Genomic DNA, 23,319 nt, shown 5'->3' with positions numbered 1-23,319 from the left:
AAACTTTATCCTCTGGGGAGGTACTCATAGGAAATTATTAGGAAGTTTCAGTGCTGTTCTGGGTTTTAGGTGGTACTGCTGGGCTATGTTACTGTCCCATTAGAGAAAGGAATTTATGCAGCACTGTTTTTCAATCTTATTTCTCTCTCTTCTATTACCATCCACCAGATAGGGTGCATGGTAACCCCAAGAGACAGAGAGGGCTTTATCTATCTCGCACTTCTCTTTTTTCTCATCAGAAATCTTCCCTCTGCAATGTGGCAGGGGGGATATCCAGGAGCAGAAGGGGTGAGCTGCTTGCTGCTGCTGCTGTGACTTTTGTGACTCAATGTATTCAGAAAAGGGATTTTACTTACTAACCCCTGACAGTAATTTTTGTGGCTGGAAGCCAGGAACAATTTCCAGCAGTCTCTGATTTATCTCCCAGGGTGGACACAGTCTGTCTGACAGACAAAGACACAGTGTTCGTACTCTTTTCTGCCAGGGTATGTTCGTATCTTGAAAAGAGACACGGTGTCCATATTCTTGTATTTTAAAGACTGAACTTTATTTTGCTCCCCATAGAGTGCACACAGGGAGTAGTGGATCCAGAGAGAAAGTTGCTCCTAGTTGCAAACCTTTTTACATCTTACCCCCAGAAGACTATAAATGTCCTATTTAAAGGTGGTGTCTGGAGAGAAAATTCATGTCTCTAGTCATTCTAACCAGTATTTGATCAGCAGCATCATAAAAAATATCTGAAGTCCTCTACTGACATCAGTGGAGTATAATTAACAAAAATTTCTGTCTCAAGACAGCATTCATCTTCTCTTTTTTTGTCAAAATGCATCCAAATGATGGTTATTTTTATACAGAACATGCACTACTTTATTAATAATGACCATAATTTGGAGATTTGCTGAGCCTCTGAACACCTTTAAGATTTATTCCTAGAAGTTGAGCCACTTCTCATTCCACCAAGTTTTTATAATAGAATTTCCCCATGGAAAATAACAGACTAAATATTCTAGGTGTTATCTAAGCAAAAGAAACTTTCTTACTAACTGAAGTGAGAAGGATAAGACTTGCTATTTTGCATGAGGACTATCAGATGCCATTTTAACCTTTTTGTCCAAACATGCATACATGGGGCTACATATTCCCACTGAAATTAAAGCAGAAGAAAGCTTCTGTCTTTATTTTATAATGCTTAATTTCTACAATTTACACAGGCAGTGTACTATGATGACTCTTTGTTTCCTCTTGAGTGAAAATCATGGTCAGGTTCCCACTTTTAAAAAGTATAACATAAAGTGTATGAAAATCAGTTACCACACATCACAGATATACTGAATATTACTTATAGGTAAGGAATAGGGAAATGGCAGATAAAGTATTTTCCTATTTTGTTATATTTAATGAAATAATTGGAGATTCCATGTTGTGATAGTCTAGGGGCCCAGCACATCAAATATGTTCTAGGAACTATTATGTTATTTTAGTATTACAGGATTTTTTTTATCTAAAATTTTCATTTTATCAGAAATGGTTTCCTAAAATAATAACTCCAATTATAGCTTGAGATTAACCATCTTTAGTTCCAAATCTATCTAAGCAACCTCTGGTAGGAAAAACAGGTATTATTCAAATCCACAACCTCCTGCTGAAGTTTTATTTTTAAATTTTCTGTACATCAAATGCTGTAAACGTTCTCCTGATTCTCTTCGTCCCAATACATATTAGTCATAATAAAATTGTCCTTTTTGTTTCCATATGTATGAAGTCAAATCAAGATTATTTGGTCACTGTAGGCAAATTTGGTATATCTCAGCATGATGCTTTTCAGGGAGATATGTTACTGTTCCATAACTTTCCCTGTAAAGAAGTAAGGATGCTGTTGTAGTAAGCACTTCCCCACTCTAGGCATTTTGTTTCTTTCCTACTACTTATCTCTTTTACCTGATGATGTAAACAGAAAATCAACTGAACAAAAATACTGTTGCTCAACATTTGAAATAAACAACAGATTTCCTCAGAGCAAAGTACACTCAACAGAGCTAAAGTCTTGCATTAGCTCTCCTTTTCCTATTTAATCCACAAACACTGAAAAACTTCAGTAAGCATCAGATCCAGATAAAAACTCTCACATTTTGCCAAACCTGACTGTTCATTTCAGCGTGCAGCAAACACAAGAGCAGTTTTTCACTCAGACACACTGCATGAAACACCATTCATTAAAGAGAAACTTCATGCAGACAGTTGTTATAAGAATATGCACTCAGTAAGAAAACACATTGAAATTCAAATGTGCTGGCTACACTTCAAACACACTCCACAGCAGAGCACTGATTGCTGTGTCTGACCTTCAAACAGAGCCCTCTCACCATGCAACAGCTGTTAGAGGCTATCACAGAGCACATCTTCAGGTAGAGTGGGAAATGGTGCTGCTCTGGGGCAGGCTTGACTCCAGAGCTGCCTGTGCATGCTGCAGTATCATCAGTCACACAAACCAGTCCTGGGTTACTCTACCTCGACACCAAGAAGGAGCCCTGTGAGTAGCAAGGGAGCAATTACTCCCAACTCCCAGTTCCCACCAGAGCTCAGCTTACTGCTCAGCACGGTGGGCTCACTGCTACCACAGAACTGAAAAGGAAACAGCAAGACAAAATGTGGGAGAGCAGAAGAGCAGCTCTGAAATAAGAGACACCGTTTCTTAACGTGATTCATCTTTCCTTCTTTCATATCCTGGAAGGCTAATCTGAAGAGAATTATGACCCCTTCTGCCAAAGCAAAGAGTACCATCTGGTTTTTGGGCTTCTAATCAGGTTTTAATTTTTCTTATTTTCACCTTTTTTAGTAGGATGGGGATATCTGGCCTTCAAAAAATTGATGGTTTGCAAGTTATGTCATCTTTAAACCTATATTTAGGTTTTCTCCACAGTGAGATCAGGTCAGGTTTTTGAAACAGATCGTAAAATCAGTTCTTGTCAACAACTTCCTAGATACAACATTCAATGCATACCTTTTCTACATAACTAGTAGGAACAAGGTTCCATGTTTCTCCTGTTGCTTTATAACTCCTGATAACCTGTTTTGGGGTTTGGAGAGTTTTTAAAAGTGGTTTCCACTTCACCCAGACTTGAAAAAAACACCAAACCAAACTTGCAATTTCTTTATGTTGTGATACGTAGAATTTAAAAATGTGAAAAACAAATTTATAGTTTTGGGGAGAATTTTGACACATCCAACCTATAAAGAAATATTTAGTATTTTAAATGTTAAAAGTCACCATCAGTGAGTACAAATGCGTGCTAATTACTGTGCATTTTAGAAGCACTATGTAGCAAATATTAGAATCACTTCAAATTCTTGCCTTTAATAATATTACAGAGCAACAAACTGGACATCCTTTGTCAGTAAAGGCATCCTTGTTGCTCTGCCTGCAAAGGGACTGCAGCAAGGAAGGCTGGGGAAGGTCAGCTCTACTCACCTACATCAGTGCTACCCCCTGCAGGTAATTACAAGATAAGGGTGAAAAAGAATGCAGGCTTCAGGAATGTGGAAATCAGGACAGGCAAATAGCCAGTGTTTACAACAAAATAAGGTAGATCTGAATAAACTGATCTTCAAACTAAAAGCAAAGAGGAAAAATAGTGAGAAATATAAGCAAAACTGCCCCATCTGTCTGGAGTAAGCTCTGGAATAACTTACATTGAGAAAACTCCTATCACTTACAAGCACTGCCACTGCAAAAAGATGTGAATTAATGAAAGGAAATTCAAAAAGGCACAACACAAAAGCAGCTTCTGCCAACATCATCATGTCAAATACTATTTCCCCTCTCAGATCACAGCATTTAAATCAATGGCCTGCTCACTGCCACACAACTTCTTAACATATGCATCGGTGGAGGAATTTGAATCAAATTAAGTACATAGGGATTAATTTCCTGGGGAGGATTAAGACCTTTCCATTTATATGGAATGGCTGAATAACAAGTAAAAAGAGATATTGTCACAAATATTTGAAGGAGGCAATCAGCAAAGAAAAAAGTGTTTTCATTAGGAGCTGCAAAAGTAAAGAAGAACTGCAGCAGGAGAAGAAGATTAGATCACAACAGTAAGGCTAGGAGAGAGAAATATATCTTTAATAAAGACTTCAAATTTTTTGGTCATGACCAGCAGGCTTTTTTTTGCTACTACAGAAATAAGAGAAAAACATAGTGCCATCTTGTAGTGAAAGAGAAGTGGTAGAGATGGTAGCAATGTGTATATTCTGGGAGAGGGGAGGGCTTCAAGGCTGTTCACCACAGCATCTGAAGAGCAAACCATCCATTTGATAACTACAATCGATGTTTAAGTCAAACAGACAGTGTTGTCTGATTTCTGAATGGATTTGTTTGGGCTGCCAGTCAACTAAAGGTAAAGGGACATGAACTTAAAGTTGCATTTACCTAAAAGGTTGTGGTTATTAAAAATAACTTCTCATTGTTAAAACTGAAATACAATTGAAACAAAACCAAAATCTTGTGAACGTAATAGTGATTAAATATTTTACCATGATGAGGTAATTAACTTTTTTACATTGAGAAAATAATAATAATAATATTTTGACAGAGAAAGAGCCATTCCTCTTTTCCTGTCTTAAAAACTTTATTAAAGCACAAGGGAATTGCTGTGTTTCAGATTTTTTTCACTTCTTCCCCTTCTTATACAAGATTCAGTGCTGAATGAGACTATAACAGTGACACACAGGGCACTTGGAGCAAGTTCTTTCCTGGTTCCTCTCACCTATGTACTGCCAGGTGTTGCTGAGCATTGTGGAAAGAAGATTGAGATGAAAAACACAAGAGAAAATAAGGCTGCTGTGTTGCACTAACTCAGAGGAGTCCACGGTCTGTGTATTTTGAAAAGCATTTGTAAACCTCATATAACAAAGCTGATCTAAAATTAAACCAGCAACTTCAGTTTTATTATCTCCATTTGAACTCAGGATATTCTGTGATTCTATTATAACTTAGGATCATAAAACACATGCAGTCTGCAAAAGCCTAACACATTATATTTCTGAGGTAGTACTGATTGCATGTCACTCAGAGAAGTGAAAAGCATGTCACAGACTAGATTTTCAGCCATGACAAGCCCCCAGGCTGTGGCATGCCTTTATTGAAAAACCTAAGCCTGACATGCCTTTAATTTCACTGATATGCACATTAAAAATTGTATAATATTCACATTTTGTATAACAAAGTTTATTCTCTCTCACTGCTAGCATTTGGGTTATTGTAAAACAGTTCCATAAAGAGAGGATGCAAAACATTAACTCTAGAAGGAAAATGTTTCTTTGCAAAACAAGGAACATACTCTTTAAATACTTGATTCAATATAGACATTCACCAGCCCTTTTGGAATACTCATTCTTAATATTCAGTGTGTTTTTAAGCACTTTGCTTGAAGAGCCTAACAGAAAAACCAGTATGAACAGTTTGAAAGCCTTGGGGAAAATATTTTTTAGAAAGAAAATAGGAAAGGCAGCTATTCTGCCCTGATATTTTTAAGTAGAGAAAAAATATTCTACAATTTTTAAACATTTGGTTTCTCATTACATGTTCCCTCAGTTTACAACAGGGAGACATGCAGTTTGATATTTGCAAATGGGCAACCCTTAGCATCTTCCATGCTTATTTTATCATTTTATGGAGTTTTTTTAAAGATCACTCTTTTTTGTCACTCATCATTGGGCAAGCCTTTGACCAATTTACCAATTAATCAAAATACTTACGTAATAAGCCCTATAAATGCATAAGACACAAAACTTGATTATCAGGATACACATAAAGTTCATCATATACTGTCCTGTGGAAATATTTCATAGATGTATTTAAATCAGAAATACAATACAGTATACTTATGTTTAAATACATACCAAATAATCAATTGCAAAAGAAAAACAATATTCTAGGTGCTTAGCTGCATCTTTAGTTGCCTGAACATTTTTAACAGCTGTCATTTACTCACTGTTGCAACGTACAAATACAGAAATTTAAAGTGCACAGGTCTTAAAAATCCCAAATACCTACACATAAAAAACAGATCTGAAAAGAAATAATTGTCAAGGTAGTTGCATTTTCCTTCCTTCCTTCTGTGCATGTACATGCTATTTGCAGTAATAGCTAGAGAAATTCATGAGCCCAGTGAGTCAGATGCCACTACTTAGGTTCTGAGGGAAAGTATGCTTAATATTCATGATTCATAACAGTTACTTATCCAAATGTTTTCTGAGCCACATCTACAGGGATTTCTGTTCCCTCTGTCACAGTTTCTTCTGTAGCCCAGGAGCAGCTGGGATGCATTTTAGAAGTGCTCTGGAGCAGGTTCCCTCCCCTCTCTCACAGGCTAAGGGTTGACTCAAACTTGGAAAATGGCCCCTGCTGTGTCCCTTGGGATCTAACAGCTGTGCTATGGAAAATACACCTAAAGCAGAGAGAAAGCTTGCTTTGCTCAAAACTGTTAGGAAATAGTCACTAAAGGATGTCTTTCTTCCCATACACTTTCCCCTTACTTTCTGCAAGAGGGAAAAGTTGACACTAACACAGGTCTGGAACATTAGGCTGAAAGCTGAGCACTGAATCTTTTCTAGAATACTAATTGTGGCTCTTTGGCCTCTATAGTATGACCTGCTTCTTCAAAATGGAAACTAGCAGAAAACAGCACCTAGCTGCAAAGAGATCCAAATTTCCATGGTGCCACAGTCTTTGCTTTTAAAGAGTAGGCTACAGGATAAATCTCATTAAAATGAACAGCTTTAAAATCACACAAAAAATCATGAATCAATTAACAGCTGCAGAACTGACAATGGAAAGGTCCTCACAAAGCATTTGTGACACTGCTGAGGTCTACTCACAGCAATCAGTGTGACCCTGATTAATGCTGTGTCGGTTTGTTGTGCACTCATCCAAAGGGACCAGCAAACAATTATCCCTCAGCTGTACATGTAGCTTGACTGATTTATTTCTAGATGCAATTCAACTGATCTATGTGTTCTTACCTCAGGCAATTTATACTTTTAATCCCTGATCAAATTTTGTGGTGTCATAATTGCTTTTCTTATACGTTTGCCTTGCTCCTATATCAATGAAACTGTCATGATGGAGAAGAAATTGCGCAGCCTGACACCAAGAAAAGATTTTAATTTTAAAAAAAAAGGAAATTAACTGACAAGCTAGATATTTTCTGTCTCAAATGCCAGTCTTCAGTGTCATTCATACCAAAAGCACCAATAATAAAATTTAAGAGATTTGACTGTGATCTTAGAAAACTCAGTGTTAAGAATATCTAACAGAAAATGTCACTGCAGCCTCTTTTGGAGGTGCTCACATGCTTTTCTGGTCTGCAGCAAAAATCTGAGTTCAGCAGAACAAGAACCTCCAGGCTACAGAAGTTTACCTCTGTCTCACAGAATTCACATTCAGCTGAGACATGCACTTATCACTGAAACTTCCTCTCCCCTTTGTAACTCCTGAAGAATGTTCTAACCAAAGCAGCTCAACACAAACATGGTGAAGCTGCAGCCCCACAGTCACCAGGTAAATGCAGCAACACCACAGTGTATCAGGAAGCAAGCCAAGCAGCAGCATGCAGGACAAGGAAGCCACCTGAGGGAAGACCTTCACTTCCTGAGACTCCACAAACAAATCAATAAGGTTATTTCCTTCACTGCATGGAGCAGGACCCTGTCCTTCCCTGGGGGTGGCTGAGGGAGGGAGGGAAAATTGCCAGGCTCTGATGCTCTCTCTCACTCCTGGGACAATATTCTTTTCAATCTCTAGCTGTGGCTTTTAGCTCTGACTATTTTACAGCACTCACAATGCTGACTGCTTATGCAGATCATCATCCGAATTACACGGTCAAAAACAATTGAACTGCTGTCTAATTCAGCAGCCAGGATGAATGAGGCAGAACTGAAATTGCACAGGTAGAAGAATTTCACCAGAAGTTTTTGGGGCACAGTTCATGAGGTAGAAAAAGTCTAGAATTTACAAACTATAAAACAGTAACTTTATTTTTCAAAGATTTCCAGTTAAAGGATTGGCTCTTATATAGCTAATTTATGCAGACAAAAACTGCTATGTCAATCCATTATAGATGGAAAACCATGTTGATTTTTAAATATGCTATCATGGACCACTCTTCCCTCAAATAATTCTCTACGGTCTCTTGATTTGTGTTGAGTTACTCTTGAATACTCTTCAGTTTGTCAGTATTACAGTCACACTCAGAATTTTACATGTCACCAAGCAGCACTTGGAGTGTACTCTGCAGTGACGAGGAAACATCAGCCCTGGACAGATTAATTTACACCATCTATGATATTGTTCAGCTGTGAATTCATTCTTCGTATTCAAGTTATCTTGTTTTGGCTAGAGCTGGGCTGTTCTCATCTAATTACCTGTTATAACACTTACTGATACTAAATAAGTGGCATGACACAAAAACTGTGCAGGTTATGCTCAGGATGAAGGGTCACTCAGGCAAGAAGGTTTGATCACATGTAAATGACAGAGCTGGGCACAGCTCTGCTTGTCTTAGTCACATACTAAAGATTTAATATTGTCAAAGCAGTCTGAGAAGTTCTTGGATGAAAGGCAGAAAGATTTTTTTTTAGGAGAGACACTAAGGTTTTATGAAGCTTTGGCTAGATTTTGGAGGCTGGTATATGAAAATATAGATGCTGCCAAAAGTATCAATAACAGATATGGGTGAACTTCTTCGTGGACAATGTTCTAAAATAATAATTTGATTTCTGACAGTGGTTAGTCACTACAGACCAGATATAAAGTGGGTGATATGTAGAAGTCAGAATCTTAGGACTATTTTTCTAAAAAGTACAGAACAGAAATATCTACAAATTGTTCAAATGAGGTGGTTGAGAAAAAAAAAAAAGTTAAAAAACAAAAAGACAACATATTTAAGATTTCCAAGTGCTGCCTTTGGCCTCAGCCTTCTTTCTCATGGCAGAACTGAACATGTTGTCCTATACTGAAGAGGTTCCATAAAGGGCCCTACTGCACTTTCTGATTCATCACCTTCCAAAATTTTATGTGAAGAACTCCAAGGGGAAAATCCTACCATGCCATATACGCTACTGAAGTGCAAGATCTTTTTTACTTTATGAAATCTTTAAAAATAACTACCTTTATGTTCCTCTAGCAGAGGCTAGAAAATGTGGAACTCAGCAGCAGCTGAGAGAACAACCTCCTATAAGAAGATGATGGCGAGAAGAGCAGAAGGCAGCAAATACCGAAGTTCTAAAAGCTGACTCCAAAAATTCTAGAAAACTATTTGAAAATGTACTGTGCATTTGTCTGCAACAAATGCCATTATAATAATTTAATTTTCCTGTGTTTTACTAAAACGCTTGCAGGCTCCAAGAATCCTATTTGCAACTGGAGCACCTCTCCAAGGAAGAAAACTAGTTCGTCATAGAAATCATGACTGCCAGAAAAGAGGAGCAGTGATGTATGAAAATATAATCCATTGAACATCAGACCTGACAACCTTAGAGCATTTCCAGGCTAAGTCAGCTAATAACACCACTCTTAACACTGCAGGTGGATTCACACTTAGTGAAATGTTACAGTCAAGGAATATTTTTTGCCTAGAGCTGTTGTAAAGATTAACAACAGTGGAGAATATGTTAATTGGTGAAGCTCAAAACTCAGAAGTGCTTCAGTGTGAACAGAGAATTAAACCACAGTTTTAAAACTGAGGGGTTTTTTTTACTGGTGATAAAGTAAAAATGTCACATTGCAAAATATTCCCCAAGGGAAAATTTTGCTTTTAGGTGCACACAAAAATTCTCGTAAGGCTAAATTCTAATTCTTGTAGCATTAATGTGGGTCACTTTCACTGAAGACAAAAAAGGCTCCTTTTGAAAGCTTTTTAAAATTGGCCACTGATGGGGTAACCTAGATGAAAGCAGAACATAAATTAAAGTTTGCCATGCAACTATTCAACAATGGAGAGAAGTACAGTTAACCTAAATTAACAGATCTTTCTAAATGAGGTACAAAAATTGTCATAGAAAATGTATATATTTTATTTATTTTCTTTGAGTATACAAAACAGTGTTGTAAAGGATAAACACAAGCAGGTTAGAACTAATTTTATACTTCAGAGTTTATTTGCTAAATGAACCTGCTTTCATATCTAAGCATATTTAGAAACGTATTTATAATTTCTGAGCTTTACTCATTCTTTAAACTCTCAAGAAAAGCACATGTTGAGAAGATTTAGAGGAGTATGGTGACAAGTCTTCAAAGAACAGTAGAAAACATATTCTTGAGATTTTGACAAACTGGCTTATGAATATTTTTCCTATTGCTTCAGCCTTCAGAATATTATTTGTATGTTTGGAGGTTTCTCATTTATCTTTTTTCCATGTTTCATACTCCCAGCCATCTGATACCCAGTAAAGAATTACACTGTTGAGCTAAAATAATATATACACAACAAGCACAACCGATCACCAAAATATTCAGCATTTCTTTGATTTACATGATCTGCACAAAAAGTTGCAGGCTCTTACAGTCATCACTAGACATTATTTTTAAATTGCTGTACTCCACCACATTATTTTAATCGCACACAGTTATTTGACATCTGAGTCATGTAATTCCACATAGTATACTCGACACATTCTCCAAATGTGCTTGAACAAGCTCTTGAGTCTAATCATTCATTACTAACTTACAGCACTACACCTGATCAGAACTCCTAGAATGTATCCACTAATTCTAGACAGCATTTCAAAAGCAGTTTCTCCTACATTTTCTGTGAGCAAAAAGGATTCTAGAAAAAGCATTTTGAGTTATATTTGCAAATTGTTTATTAGAGCACTTTGTTAGGTAAGAACTGCCTCCTGCTGACAATGAGGCTGAAAGAGATTTGTCACTGATTGAAACAAGAACAGGATCAAACCAGGAAAATCTTACTGCATTTTGCCTGTACAGTGAAATTAATAATAAAATAAAAGTCTACTTAGAGAAGTGAGAAAAATAATACTAGAATTTTGTATCTTTATACAAAGATTTGTTGTCCCAGAGGAGTCCTGGTGAAAAGCTAGTAAAGAATAACTTCCTCATCCATCTGAAATCTCAGTGAGAGTTTTAGGTACACAGAACAGAATTACCAGAGCTGGAACAATCCCAAGGCAGCAGGGCTAACATCTGTTCCTATGGAAAACAAAACAAGAACTGCAATTCCCTCAAGCACTCAGGAATTCAGTTTTATACTATTTCTAAAATATGTTAACTCCAAAATAATAGTGTTTTTTAACTCTAGAATCATGACAGAAAAGCATTCACATCCCAAATATTAAGCTAAACCAGGTATTTCTGTAGTGCTGTCTTCCAGGAGGGAAGGGAGATAACTCAGAGGTAGCTCTGAAGAAAGAGTTTACAGACTGAGGCTGATGCAGGATACCTGATCTTGCTGTTCTAATCACCATGCCCATGGAGAGAATATGCTGCTCCTACAAGGCTCTGTTTGGTGGATTTCATCCCCCAAACCACGGGGTAGCTGAGGGCTTGGAAGTATCCTTGTAGGATGACTGCTTGTAATTTCAAATGGAGACATATCAGATAGAAACAGCAGCATCCCTAAATTTGCCAGACAGCTTTTTTCCTTCTCTTAGGGACAGCAAATGCAGGAACAACAATTTACCACTGAAAAACACTGTTAACTCTGGAATGCTCATAATTCATAGCTTTTTTTTTTTTTTTTTTTTTTTTTCTTTTTTTTTTGCTTAAGCTTCATTGCATCATCTGCAAATACACACCTGGAAGTGTGGTTCAGCTGTGCCCACACCAGTCTGTGCCTGTGACTCACACACCATCTGCCAGGTAACCATAAAGGAGTCTCACTGGCTCCTCAAGACCATCAAGCTCCATCTAGAAACACTCTAGTAAACACTTACACGACCCAACTACTAAACATGTGGCCCATGCACACCTGCCTGTATCTGGACATATGTCTGTGGAATTGACGTAATCTGTTACTGATCTGCTCTTCAACAAAGGCAGTAAGATCAGCTTCAAGAAAAGCACAGTCAGGTGAGAAGCTGTTCATTAAACTCTAAGCACTAATAAACAGATCAGAACTAGAGCAAGAGACACTGGAGACTGGAAACCCAGAACAGCTCAGTGATGCAGATTAGACAAAAGCCTTCCAGGAACTCTTCCTCCTTCCCACTATATTCTCCTAAGTACACATTCTCCTCCAGTCCTTCTTTCCAGAATCATTGTTCTTAAAAAGACATGTGTGCAGGTTAGGGACATGGTTATAGACATAATTCCTCTCCCAGGGCCTCTCCACCCAGAATACAAACCCTGCTGATACTTCATCTGTTCCCTCTGTACTCCAGACATTTCTCCCTTGGCGAAGGAGCAGTCTTCCTTTACAGACAACATTACTTGAAAGGGGCTTGAAATAATTTTAACCTGCACTCTATAATCACAGCTCTCAAGACAGCTGTTTATTAGGCTGCTGTAGTGACTGACACACTGAGTGCTACTACAGCTACCAAGAACTGCACCAGGGGCCAGAGCAGCTAAAGCTCCTGAGACTTTCCTTTCTCCACCACACTCCACTTTTCTTCTGCACCCCCTTAACAGCAATGTTCTAATCCTTCCTTGGGGGATTGCACCTGCTGTTTCAGTGACAGAAATGGAGAAATTTCAAATAGAAATTTAGAAATTTGCAACATTGTCAACACCACATGCCTTTCACCACACTTTCCATTTTGGATGGTTATTGAAGGAGAGAGACTCTGTCAAAACAGTTCTTATGGCATATACTGCAATCCCTTAACTGTTTTCTATGGACTTATATATGATGAAAAGAGATGCTGATATGGGTTCAGTACCAGAGATCCACACTGATGTCTCATCTGCTTTTGATCACAAGATACTGACATGGTTTGGAGTCAAAGTATAGGCAGATTGAGTTTCTCCAGGTTTTTTAAAATTTTTGGGAGAAGGTATTTCAATGGTACACTTTTTGCAAGCAGGACATTTCTCCATAACTGTCTGTAGGATTTTATCCTATCACACTTTTTCAGTAGGCACACAAGCAACATTTCCTCTCTCATTAAAAAAAAAAAAACAAACAAAAAAACAACTAAGTGAAGCAGGGTACAGGGCTTTAATGCAGTGAAAGAAGGGGCATAACATTTTTCCTTCTTTTTTTTGCTAGACACTGAAGAGGTGGCAGAGGAATCTACCTAGTAGTACTTCTGACTAAGTAGAAGACAAAGGGCTATCTAATCATCAGGAAAAACAATGTCCTGCTTATTCAACAGACACCAGAACCTGTGGCTCCATGTTGCTTGTCCAACATATATACACTGTCCACTCTTTCAGTATCTTACTATTTTCAAACAGCCCTCTGTACCAATTTCTGACAAACCCAACTGGCAGAGGAAAAAGCTGTCTTGAAAACTTGCTTTAAAACCATTGATACCCCCTCCCAGCTTAACTGCTGATCTGAAGCAGGACAGAAATTCCACATTTTGTAAATTTAACTTTTTTCTTTAGTCTTTTCATCCTTCAAATTCAAGGAATACAGACAAGAAAAACAAAATAAAAGAGAGCAGTCCCAAAATATAAACCAATGGTGGATTAGAAACAGTCAGCTACAAAATAAATCCCACTTAAGGAAAAAAAAAAAACAAGGTGGTGGCACTACTGAAATGTGCTTGCTTTCTTTAGAATCTTGAAGACTACAAAGACCTCAAACTACCCTGAGAAGGCCAAACCTGCACCACCACTTAGACAGTGCAATCACCTTCCCTCAAGCTTTGTTTCTTTATTATTTCTAGGGACCTCCACTCTTTGTACACAAAGTAGCAGCAAAGCAGCTCCTAGGGCATAGTAAACATTACGTTAAACACTGTCTAGATACAGACAAAATTAAATACAAAGCAGAGGAATCTAAGAGATATTAGCCAGAAAATGTTTCACTAGCTTTTTTATAAATGTATGTTGTTCATTTATTTTCAGCAAACATCCAGCTATTAAAATGACAGATGCTGCAGTAAGTGTTCTACAACTTCAGACTAAAGCCTTTTTTATTTGACACCTACTGTAACTATTAAATCGTCAACTGCTGATTAGCTTGAGGGCTAATCTTTGAAATGTCACAGTTAATTTCAGTTCTCATTTTAAAAAGTTGGGATTTCCTTTTGTATGCAGTTTCATTGGCAGATGAAAACATTTGCAATGAATTTTCCTAATGAGCAAACATTGTTTATGACCTTATGCAAACTTGCTGATGGCTTAGTTTAGCAGCTCTATTTTGAGGAGTCTTCTAAATGAACTGGCCACATTGAGAGCAAATTAGTTCACCAAACCACTACTCTGCTCTCACTTGCTCATCTGACTTGGATAAGGCACTGGAAGTCAGGAGAGAGTAAGGGAGTCAGAGATTCACCATGTTCATATCTTCTCAGCTAAACTGAGATTCAAAGTTTGGGAAAACCAAAAAGGCCTGTGCGGCGTCTTGCACACAGCCAGATCCCAAGAATTTTTCTTTCTGGTGCTACACAAGAAATGCCCTAACAGGAATCAAGTTCTGAAAAATGAAAAGGCAAAACAAGGCATTATATTCAGAATAGTTCACATCCATGGAGTCAGGTGTAGAAAAAACCTGACATTTGCCAAGAGTTGGTGGGCTTTTGAGTGTGTGTCTGCGCATACATAGATAGAGTTTCCTGACTATATGTTTTGCTATCTTCTTGTACTCCCTCAAATCACCCAATTATGGTTAATGTCCAACAAGAAATTTTCAAATGCTCAAAATTAAGTCAAATTTGAAGGAACATTCAAAAACATTTCTCAGTAACAGATGTCTTTATACTCTTAAGTATTCCACTGCACACTAAACCTCTATAACCCACCCTGCCCCTTTATAAAATTAAAGGTACTTTTAAAGCTCTGCTCTGGATTAATAAGAAATTGCTTGATTGAAATTTCTGCTCTGCCCCCCACTACTTTTACTATTCACCCTACCTCAGCCATGCCAACATAGAAAATTTTACTGCAGATATAAATAGCTCCTCAGGCTTAAGTCACAACTGTTCATGCAAAATTAGCTGCGCTGATCAATGCTACTACAGAAATGTTTGTTAGGCTCCTATATTAAGCACAATTTCAACCTGCTGAAGTCCATGCTTATTTAATCTGATTCTTTGCCAAAGACCGACACATTTTTTAATTTAACCATCTTGGGAATGTTATTTTTCCAGGATGACATGAAGTAAATACTTTCTCCCTGTTCCTATTCCAGTGCTAACACCTCCTGTATTTCTGAGATTCCTGTACAGCACAGTGGCTAGTGAAGCCTGGAAAGTGGAGGCAAGCTGCTAAGATAAATCTTCAGAAATAATCAGCATCAAAATACAAAGCGAACTTCATTTAAATAAGCATTTTTTCTAGTTGTGAAACATGACTAGATCCATTCAAATGCAGGATGCTCGGGACAGACTTGAAAGCTATTTCACGGCTGTGGTTTCAATTGTGCAGCAGCTACTCTGATGGAATTTTATCCTACTGTGCTAGTCTCTGGCTGACATAAAGGGAAAAGACAACACTGTATTTAATTTTCTCACTCCTCCACTGCAATTCTTTTTCCATTACACAGAAATAATAGAGGGTCATAAGGATGAGAAATTAAAAATTTTGAAACTTCATTTACAATAACAGATAATAGCAATAAATGCAAGGAGCAGAATACCCTGCTGCAACAGTTCAGGCATAAATCAGTGAGAATGGTAACATTCACGACTTCACACTAGTGACAAAGCAATCAGAAAATTAGAGAAAAAAATTTTTAAAAAACAGTGTTGTGTTTTGCATAAAAAAGGAATTGAAAATTATCTCCGACATGCACTGTATTTTTCCCACTATGTGGCTCCCCTATGGCACAAAACACCCTTTTAATATCCTGAGAATAAATGTGGTATTTAATATGTCAGCCTTCCAGTGCCTAAAGGAAACCAACAAGAAAACTGCAGAGGGACTTTTTACGGGGATGTAATGAAGGATGTAGATAAAGGTGAATGGATTCAAACTTAAAGACAGCAGGTTTAGATTAGGAATCAGTAAGAAATTCTCTACTGTGAGAGTGCTGATGCACTGGAACAGGTTGTCCAGAGAAGCTGTGGACACCCCATCCCTGAAAGTTTTCAAGGCCAGGTTGGATGGAGCTCTGAGGGGGGTTGGAACTAAATGCCTTTTAAGGTCCCTTCCAACCTAAACCATTCCATGACATCTTTCCAAGTATAACCAACATCTTTTTGCTAACAAATAAAAACATTGCTGTAATGGTAAGTTACTGTGTAGTCATCCACAGTGTCTACAAAGAGAAAACAAAAGGGAAAAATGACTAAACAAAATCCTTCTATTTTCTGTATACCCTAAATATGATTTGGTATCCTGAGAAGACAGCACTAATTCTTCACTAATTCTCAAGCCTACAAGCTACATTATGGTAGCATTGCACTAAATGAAGTTTGACTTTTCTTCTCCTTTTTTTTTAATTATCCCTTAGAAAAACAGTCTTGCTTTAGGAGAATTATTCTGGTGCTGTGGAAAAGTGTCGTCAGCTTTCACACATACATGATGAACAGGTTATAGGTATTGTAAACAGCTGTATAATTGAAATGCAGATATATACATCTCCCAGATACATATATTTTTTTTTCTCATCACTTTGTCACTCTGTACTAATTCAAAGCAGTAACAGTTTAACAGAGACCTCAGCAGATCCTCCAAATCTAAATTACTTCCAGTGCCTCTACCAACCACATAAGGGAACTCTTCAGACACCTAAATTGTGTCAAATAAATTGTGTAAATACTTCCTTATCTTTCATTTTCTGACACTTAAATTATCAGAAAGAATGTGTGCTATTTGAGAAGAGGAATATATTTAGCAAGGAAACAGGACCTGGCTCTTTACAGATCACTAGAGTAGTGTTGCCTTCAGTTTATACAACTGTCTTTATATGGATTAAGATTATAACTAATAAAGTGCTCTGATAACCAAGGAAATACACAAGTGCACACCATAGAAGCCAAGCTAGTCCCAAATCAAAGGCACTCCTCTCTTGAAAGCTGGTCATTGCAGAGGGACCATTCTAACCACACAGTGCCTTACTCAGTTGGAAAATGACCAACACCAGTGAATCTGACTCCAGAATTAGGGCATTCAGGTTAACAAAACTGTAGGAACATCCCTGCAGGTCTTTTGTTTTGTGTTTCTCATCACAAAATCCCTTTCCACCTGCAAAACAGTATCCAGTTTATATTTTAAAAAGTGTAGTTACTATTTTCTGATAAAGCACCAAATTTATATTTCCTTGTTCTGTATTCAGAATACACAAGAAATTTATATGGTAATCAACGTGACTATAAGTCATATCAGTCCAATAAGCATAAAGGTAAAGTAACAGAAGGAATCATTTTGCTAAGAAAAACAAAATTCCAGAAAAAGAGCAGGACCCTTAGGAATATTTAAGGAATATCCATAATTTCCTGTCCAACAGATTCCTGACAGCAGAAATAGAATAAATAACATTTTGTACTGAGTTTCTGATGCATAAAAATAGGATTTGTCATGTTGAGTCTCTGGGCAATAGCCTTATCTGTTTTCTAATTGCTGTCTCCTAGAAAAAAAAATTAAAAAAGGAAGAGGAAGAAAAATGAAAAAGAACTAAAAGTTGAAAGATGGATATTCTGTACAATCAGGAACTAGCACACCTCATCTCAACAAGCCTTTTCAAATTCTTTTTTTTAAATTCCACCTCCTAAATGGTGTTTTCTAAAAATAATTTCAAAGAAAATGAAAACTAGGTAAAGGGATTTATTATTTATGACATGACAGTGTTTCTGATATCATATTCACAGAAAGCATAAAGGAAGATGCCTCTACTTGATAGATTTTCCAGTTTTAGATTCTTGTCTACAGCTTCTTGTCTATCTTCTCTCACCTAATAAATAACAACATTGTTTATTATTGGATGAGGTTTTGAATATTGATAAGATTCAGTACCTTTATTTCTTCTTTTTTTTCAGAAACTCATTTTATATTTGGCACAGATACTCTTAAATAAAATAATGTCCTTTTCCTGTTTAGAATAAGTTTTTAAAAATCAACTGTAAAAAATTTATATTAAAATACATATTCTTAAAAAAAAATAGATTTAGCACTCCAAGACTTAAAACTTCTATTTCAGTGAAAGTTTTAAATTAGGTAAAAAATGACAGGAATTTATTACACTGAAGAATAAAGTTTAAAAATATTTCTGGTGAGAATCAATCTCCTCCAACTTTCTGAACACTACAATGCAAAATATCTAATATCTCCTTTAAAACTCTTTTTCTCTATGCTGTCTTGAAAAGTTTGAATATCAATGTTGTAATCATGCCCTAAGAAATGTAGCAGCTATAGATTTTCTTCTTTCCATATCTTTCTTAATGTTTTTGTGTACTACAGTAACAGGAAGCATGATCCTTGGAAATACCAGATTTGGGCTGTGCATTGTTGTTATGACTTGGTTGACCAATGATAAAGAGAAATATTTTACCAAGCACCTCAGATAGGTACTAAATACTGTGAATAATCATGCAGTAATTTCTTTGAAAACCATTATACCTGAGAGAATAAAGTAAGTTTTATTCTATCATTATCATTATTTATTCTCATAAGCACATAGCTGAATGTGGTTGTTGAAGCTTTGATTCATTCCCTCCCTAAAGTGATGCTTGTGAGATTTTGCTGGTGTCTCTGAAACTAATGAAAAACAGCTTTCTTTCAGTCTTACAGATTTTGGGTTTGATTTTATTTTGCTGTTTTTTTGTTTTGGATTTTTTTTTTTGGAGGGGGAGCAGTGAAGGGCAATCAAGCACTACTAATGAAAGCTATCAATTTCACCACAATTGGCTGCAAAACTAAACAGAAAGCAAAAAGGATAAGACAAAAAAAAAAAAAAGGAACTACATTACAATATCCAATTTAAAGCCTATTGATAGATATTGTACATGGAATAAAGCAGGACAGATATATCTGAGTCCCTGGAGAGTCTGATTTATAGCTGCTACTGTCTGAAAGCTTCTTCAAATATCAGTCCTACTATGGATACAATGGGATTCCAAATTCTTTTACTGAAACTTTCAGTCAAATTCAATATAAAAAGAAAACCAAATTCATGTTGTGCAAGCAACTAGATACTAGTATTGTCTTGCCTTATGGTTGGTCCTTACATAGAAATTCTAAATTAGTTTCAATTGTATGACATCACAAAAGGCTTTTTCAGCAATTACCAAGGACACCAAAAGGTTGAGCCTTTACTCCTTGCTGACGTCTTTGTGTAGGCATTTCCTCCTTGAACCAATTTCTGACATATATGACAACCTTATTTCTGCAACTTCAACACGTTTGGAGGTTAATTGATATCCAAGATGGTTTAAACTAACATGGGGACAGAATCTGATCAGCTCCCTCCAACCTTCTCCATGCTGCTGATGCAAGGAAATGTCCCTCTGCACACCGCTGAAAATACACTTTTCCTCAAACTCTGATTTCCTTATCTAGCCATGTTGCAGTCCAAGTACACTGCTCAACAAAGCATGTTCCAATGTTTGCAGCTCTTGGAAACTCCAAAGACCATTCTCCCTGAAATAGAGTCTGCTTCTCTCTCTTGGTGAGCTCTGCAGACTCCTGAACACATATGCACCATTAACTTTTGACTGATTTGCCTCAGATATAATTAAGCAATTAAGAAGTTTTAAGGCCACACTCCTACCACCTGTTTTACTCTGCTAAAAACCAGAAAAAGTTAAACAAGTGCTAAAAAAAAATTACTATGGGTTTACAATCATGCAGTTGAAATCAGAATAAGGATACTACTGTACATGACCAGTTCTTCTTAAGTCAATGTGAGCAAACTTTGTACTTGACTGTGAAAAAATACAAATTCTAAATAAATTTAAATCACAACCAAAGTATGTTGCAAGAATATTCAGGACATACAGCACCGCAGTTAGAGACAGTGTACTATAACCTATTACCAAAAATAAATGATGGAGGGAAATATGTATCTTCAGATCATATTCCAGCTACTCCTTAAGTGCTAAAACATTCACTTAAAAGGTCACTGCAGCTTGAAAAACGTGTGGTTCCCTTGAGAGCACTCTCAGTTGTTAATTCAGATGACAATTGTGCTTAAAAATCTGATAACTGAGGAATTGTACTGTGTCATACCTTGGCATCAGAAGACAGGTAATGAGCAAGAGTCTCAAGGCAACAACATTAATTTTTAATATAAAGTAGAACTGGAAACTCTGAAGATAGAAGAAATACACAACTGTGTTTCTTTTTCAAGCATATTTAATATTTAATACTTGTTTCAACTATTGACACAAAATCACAAGTCTCTTCCATCCCACAATTATCTGATGAGGACTTACCGTTACTCCAAAGAACCTGGTTTCATTCATAGCATTCAGAAAAATTTTTCCAAGTTTGTGATTTGTGTAGTTGAAATCTTCAATTTTTTGGTGCTTGTTGGTGGAATTCAGATAATTCATTGCCCGCTGCAGGGTCCTGGCAATCACCCATATTCCATCATAGGCATAACCATGAAATTTGCTGGATTGTCCATCACCACGTTTAGCATTGTATTCCTTTTCATACTGCTGTGGAGTCTGCAGAGGAGATAAAATTCAGTTTTACCTCAATGTTTAACATTTTACAGAGCTGCATCTAAACTGACACTTCAAACTGCACCCTCCAATTTAGAAACATGCACGTCTAATACAGAAAAGGCCTCCAAAGTAAAAACTAGGAAAGAAAATAAAATCAAAAAAACGTACTGACTTAAAAACTGCTGGTGAGATTGGGAAGCAGAACTAGGAGACAGAGAGACTGAAAGCAGTTGCGCTGCCTCACTGTGTAAAGGACAACTTGCTTTATTTTACTTTTGCACAAAAGGCTCCAGTTCAACCAAAACTGTGCACTGGTGAACCATAATACCAGAACAGATAATAAGTCTGTGTCCCTGCAAATTGGTCTGATTACACTTCATAGGATAGTGCAAATCAAATAACCTTTACCTTTGAGTTTGCTCAATACGAAATTTTCTGAGTGGCAATTTGTCTACATTTCACAAGTTCACTACGTTCTAGATGGTGTGCTATCTTATGATGAGCTGCCTTTCAGTAACGTTGCCTTTCATGCTCACTCAGCAACACATGAAAGGCAGATAGAAAAAGAAGATGAAAAGCAGCAAAATCAGGCATGTTTATTCATTGGTCAGAGTTTGTACGGAATTGCTCTGTGATAATATCTTATGTGCTTTATGGAAATACCACATATTTATATATTTGGAACAAGCCTCACCTCCTGCCCCTAGTTCTGAGATGCACAAATCACCATTCAAATTGGCTGTTTGCAGAATAGCTTTAAATACAAGAGTTTTCTGTTTCTGTGCTCAACTGTTTAACTTGACATGACACAGCACATGCTACTGAAGACTATAATGCAAACTTTATTGTACATTTAACTATAATGTTCATACAGGGAGATGAGGGCAGATTTGAAGCATGGGACATTACTGCTTTCTTACCCTGTAGAGAATTATATTTGATTTTCAAATATTTAAAAATTGCAAACTAGTGGAAAGTGGTGAAACTAACTGTGATGACTGCCAAGTCTCTTGGTAGAAGAACCCTGTAGCTTCCACTCCCTCCTTGGTGCTTTACTATGCCAATACACCTATGAGACAACTGATGGTATAATAAAATAGATGGGGAAAAATACTAACCCTTCCTGATATCGTCTTATTAGTTTTTGAGCTGAGAGGCTCAAAATCCACTCCAATATAACCTTCCATGGCTGCAAGAAGATTTTTGGTGAGACATTGTGAGGAATTAATCCAGGATTCCCACCACAGATCTTCATACCACCCTGGAATAATCCACTGATATTTGCTGCCATACATTTCTTCCTCATAAGCCTGCAAAAAAGAAAAACAGAAAAGATAATGGGCATTGCAACAGAGGTATTGAACATAAAACCAGTTACTTTTTATTAACTTTTTTCATTATTAATTAAATTATGGCATAATCATGGTACATAAGCATTTTGAACAGTTTAGAATAATTACTTGCTAATAATGCAGAGTCCTTCCTTTAGAATTTAGAAGTTTCTTGAAGACTCCTGACTTTCGAATTCAGGACATGAGAATTCACTAAGCCCTATTTTTCTTTCAGTGGACCACTTTTTCAAAAGCGGAAAAATGAAACTGTATTCTAGAACTGAGGGAGTTCAAGAGGAACACAAGCAGAAGGCACAGCTTTGCACAGAGAATTCTTCATAACACAACTATTATGTAAGTCATAGGACCACCATGCTACACATTTGAACTAAGTTATATCACTCTTTATCAACCTAAGGACTAGGTAAACAAGAAAACTTGGATCACAGGCACCATCAAATCACACATGGGAAATATGAATTGGGTGACTGTGCTAAAAAGCAGACCACAGAAATATTAAGTTAGCAGCTCCTTCTGAGGAGCATGAGTGAATAGTGAATTGATAGAGCAAAATCTTAATGATTTCTTTTTTTTTCTCAGCAAGAATTTTCTTCATATGAAATTCTAGATTGTTGGAATACTGAATACAGCCCAATGTACTCCAAGACACTGAGATGATAGTTATCTCCTTTCAATACTTAGCAGATATATATAAGAGGAAACAGAAATACTTTCTTAGTCAGGCACATATGCTGTTGTACCTAAAAGCTGATCTAGTCTGAAATATTCTTTTTGATTTGGAAGAGTGTTCTAGGATAAAATTAGCAAATTTTATCTCAGATGTTTCTCTGTCTTGCAACTAGATATTTTTCTTTTGACATTTCAGTCAGACTCCATTTCAAAACTGCAGGTTTCATGCTTCTTTGGCTCCTTATATAAGCAAAACTTGAGATAGAAGGCCTAAGATAAAAAATCCAATTTCTAGAAATACATGGTGCAACCTTAGAGATCTTAACAGGAAAACAGCTACATTTTCACAGAAAACATTACAGGAGGAAATTATAAGAATGCAAACAGGACATATTAGTCATTCAGAAATAATTGTTTTGAAAAGTATCCCAAAGATCATACCAAAAGCCTATCAGATAAGTAAAGATCAGTAGCAGAATATATGAAATAGGACAGCCTCCTAAATATGTTAATACACAAATTAAAAATGGGCTTTAAATCTGTGAAGCCTATTATA

General features: G+C 36.7%; 1 protein-coding gene across 3 annotated transcripts in view; it reads right to left on the bottom strand.

The window, feature by feature from the left end:
* GABBR2 (gamma-aminobutyric acid type B receptor subunit 2) overlaps positions 1-23,319 on the bottom strand; it is a 457,467-nt gene that overhangs the window by 210,548 nt on the left and 223,600 nt on the right. For all 3 annotated transcript variants that reach the window (XM_085052324.1, XM_085052322.1, XM_085052323.1), the window contains 2 exons: positions 21,861-22,052; positions 20,506-20,742 (listed from right to left, as the gene is read on the bottom strand). In XM_085052324.1, the coding sequence (XP_084908450.1) occupies positions 20,506-20,742; positions 21,861-22,052 (429 nt within the window). The remainder of the gene's footprint in view (positions 1-20,505; positions 20,743-21,860; positions 22,053-23,319) is intronic.

The sequence above is a fragment of the Lichenostomus cassidix genome, chromosome 2, assembly GCF_008360975.1.
Source record: "Lichenostomus cassidix isolate B80296 chromosome 2, HeHo_3.0, whole genome shotgun sequence".
Classification (NCBI taxonomy): domain Eukaryota; kingdom Metazoa; phylum Chordata; class Aves; order Passeriformes; family Meliphagidae; genus Lichenostomus; species Lichenostomus cassidix.
The sequence above is the reverse complement of the archived record's forward strand: the minus strand, read 5'-3'. Positions and strand labels throughout refer to the sequence as shown.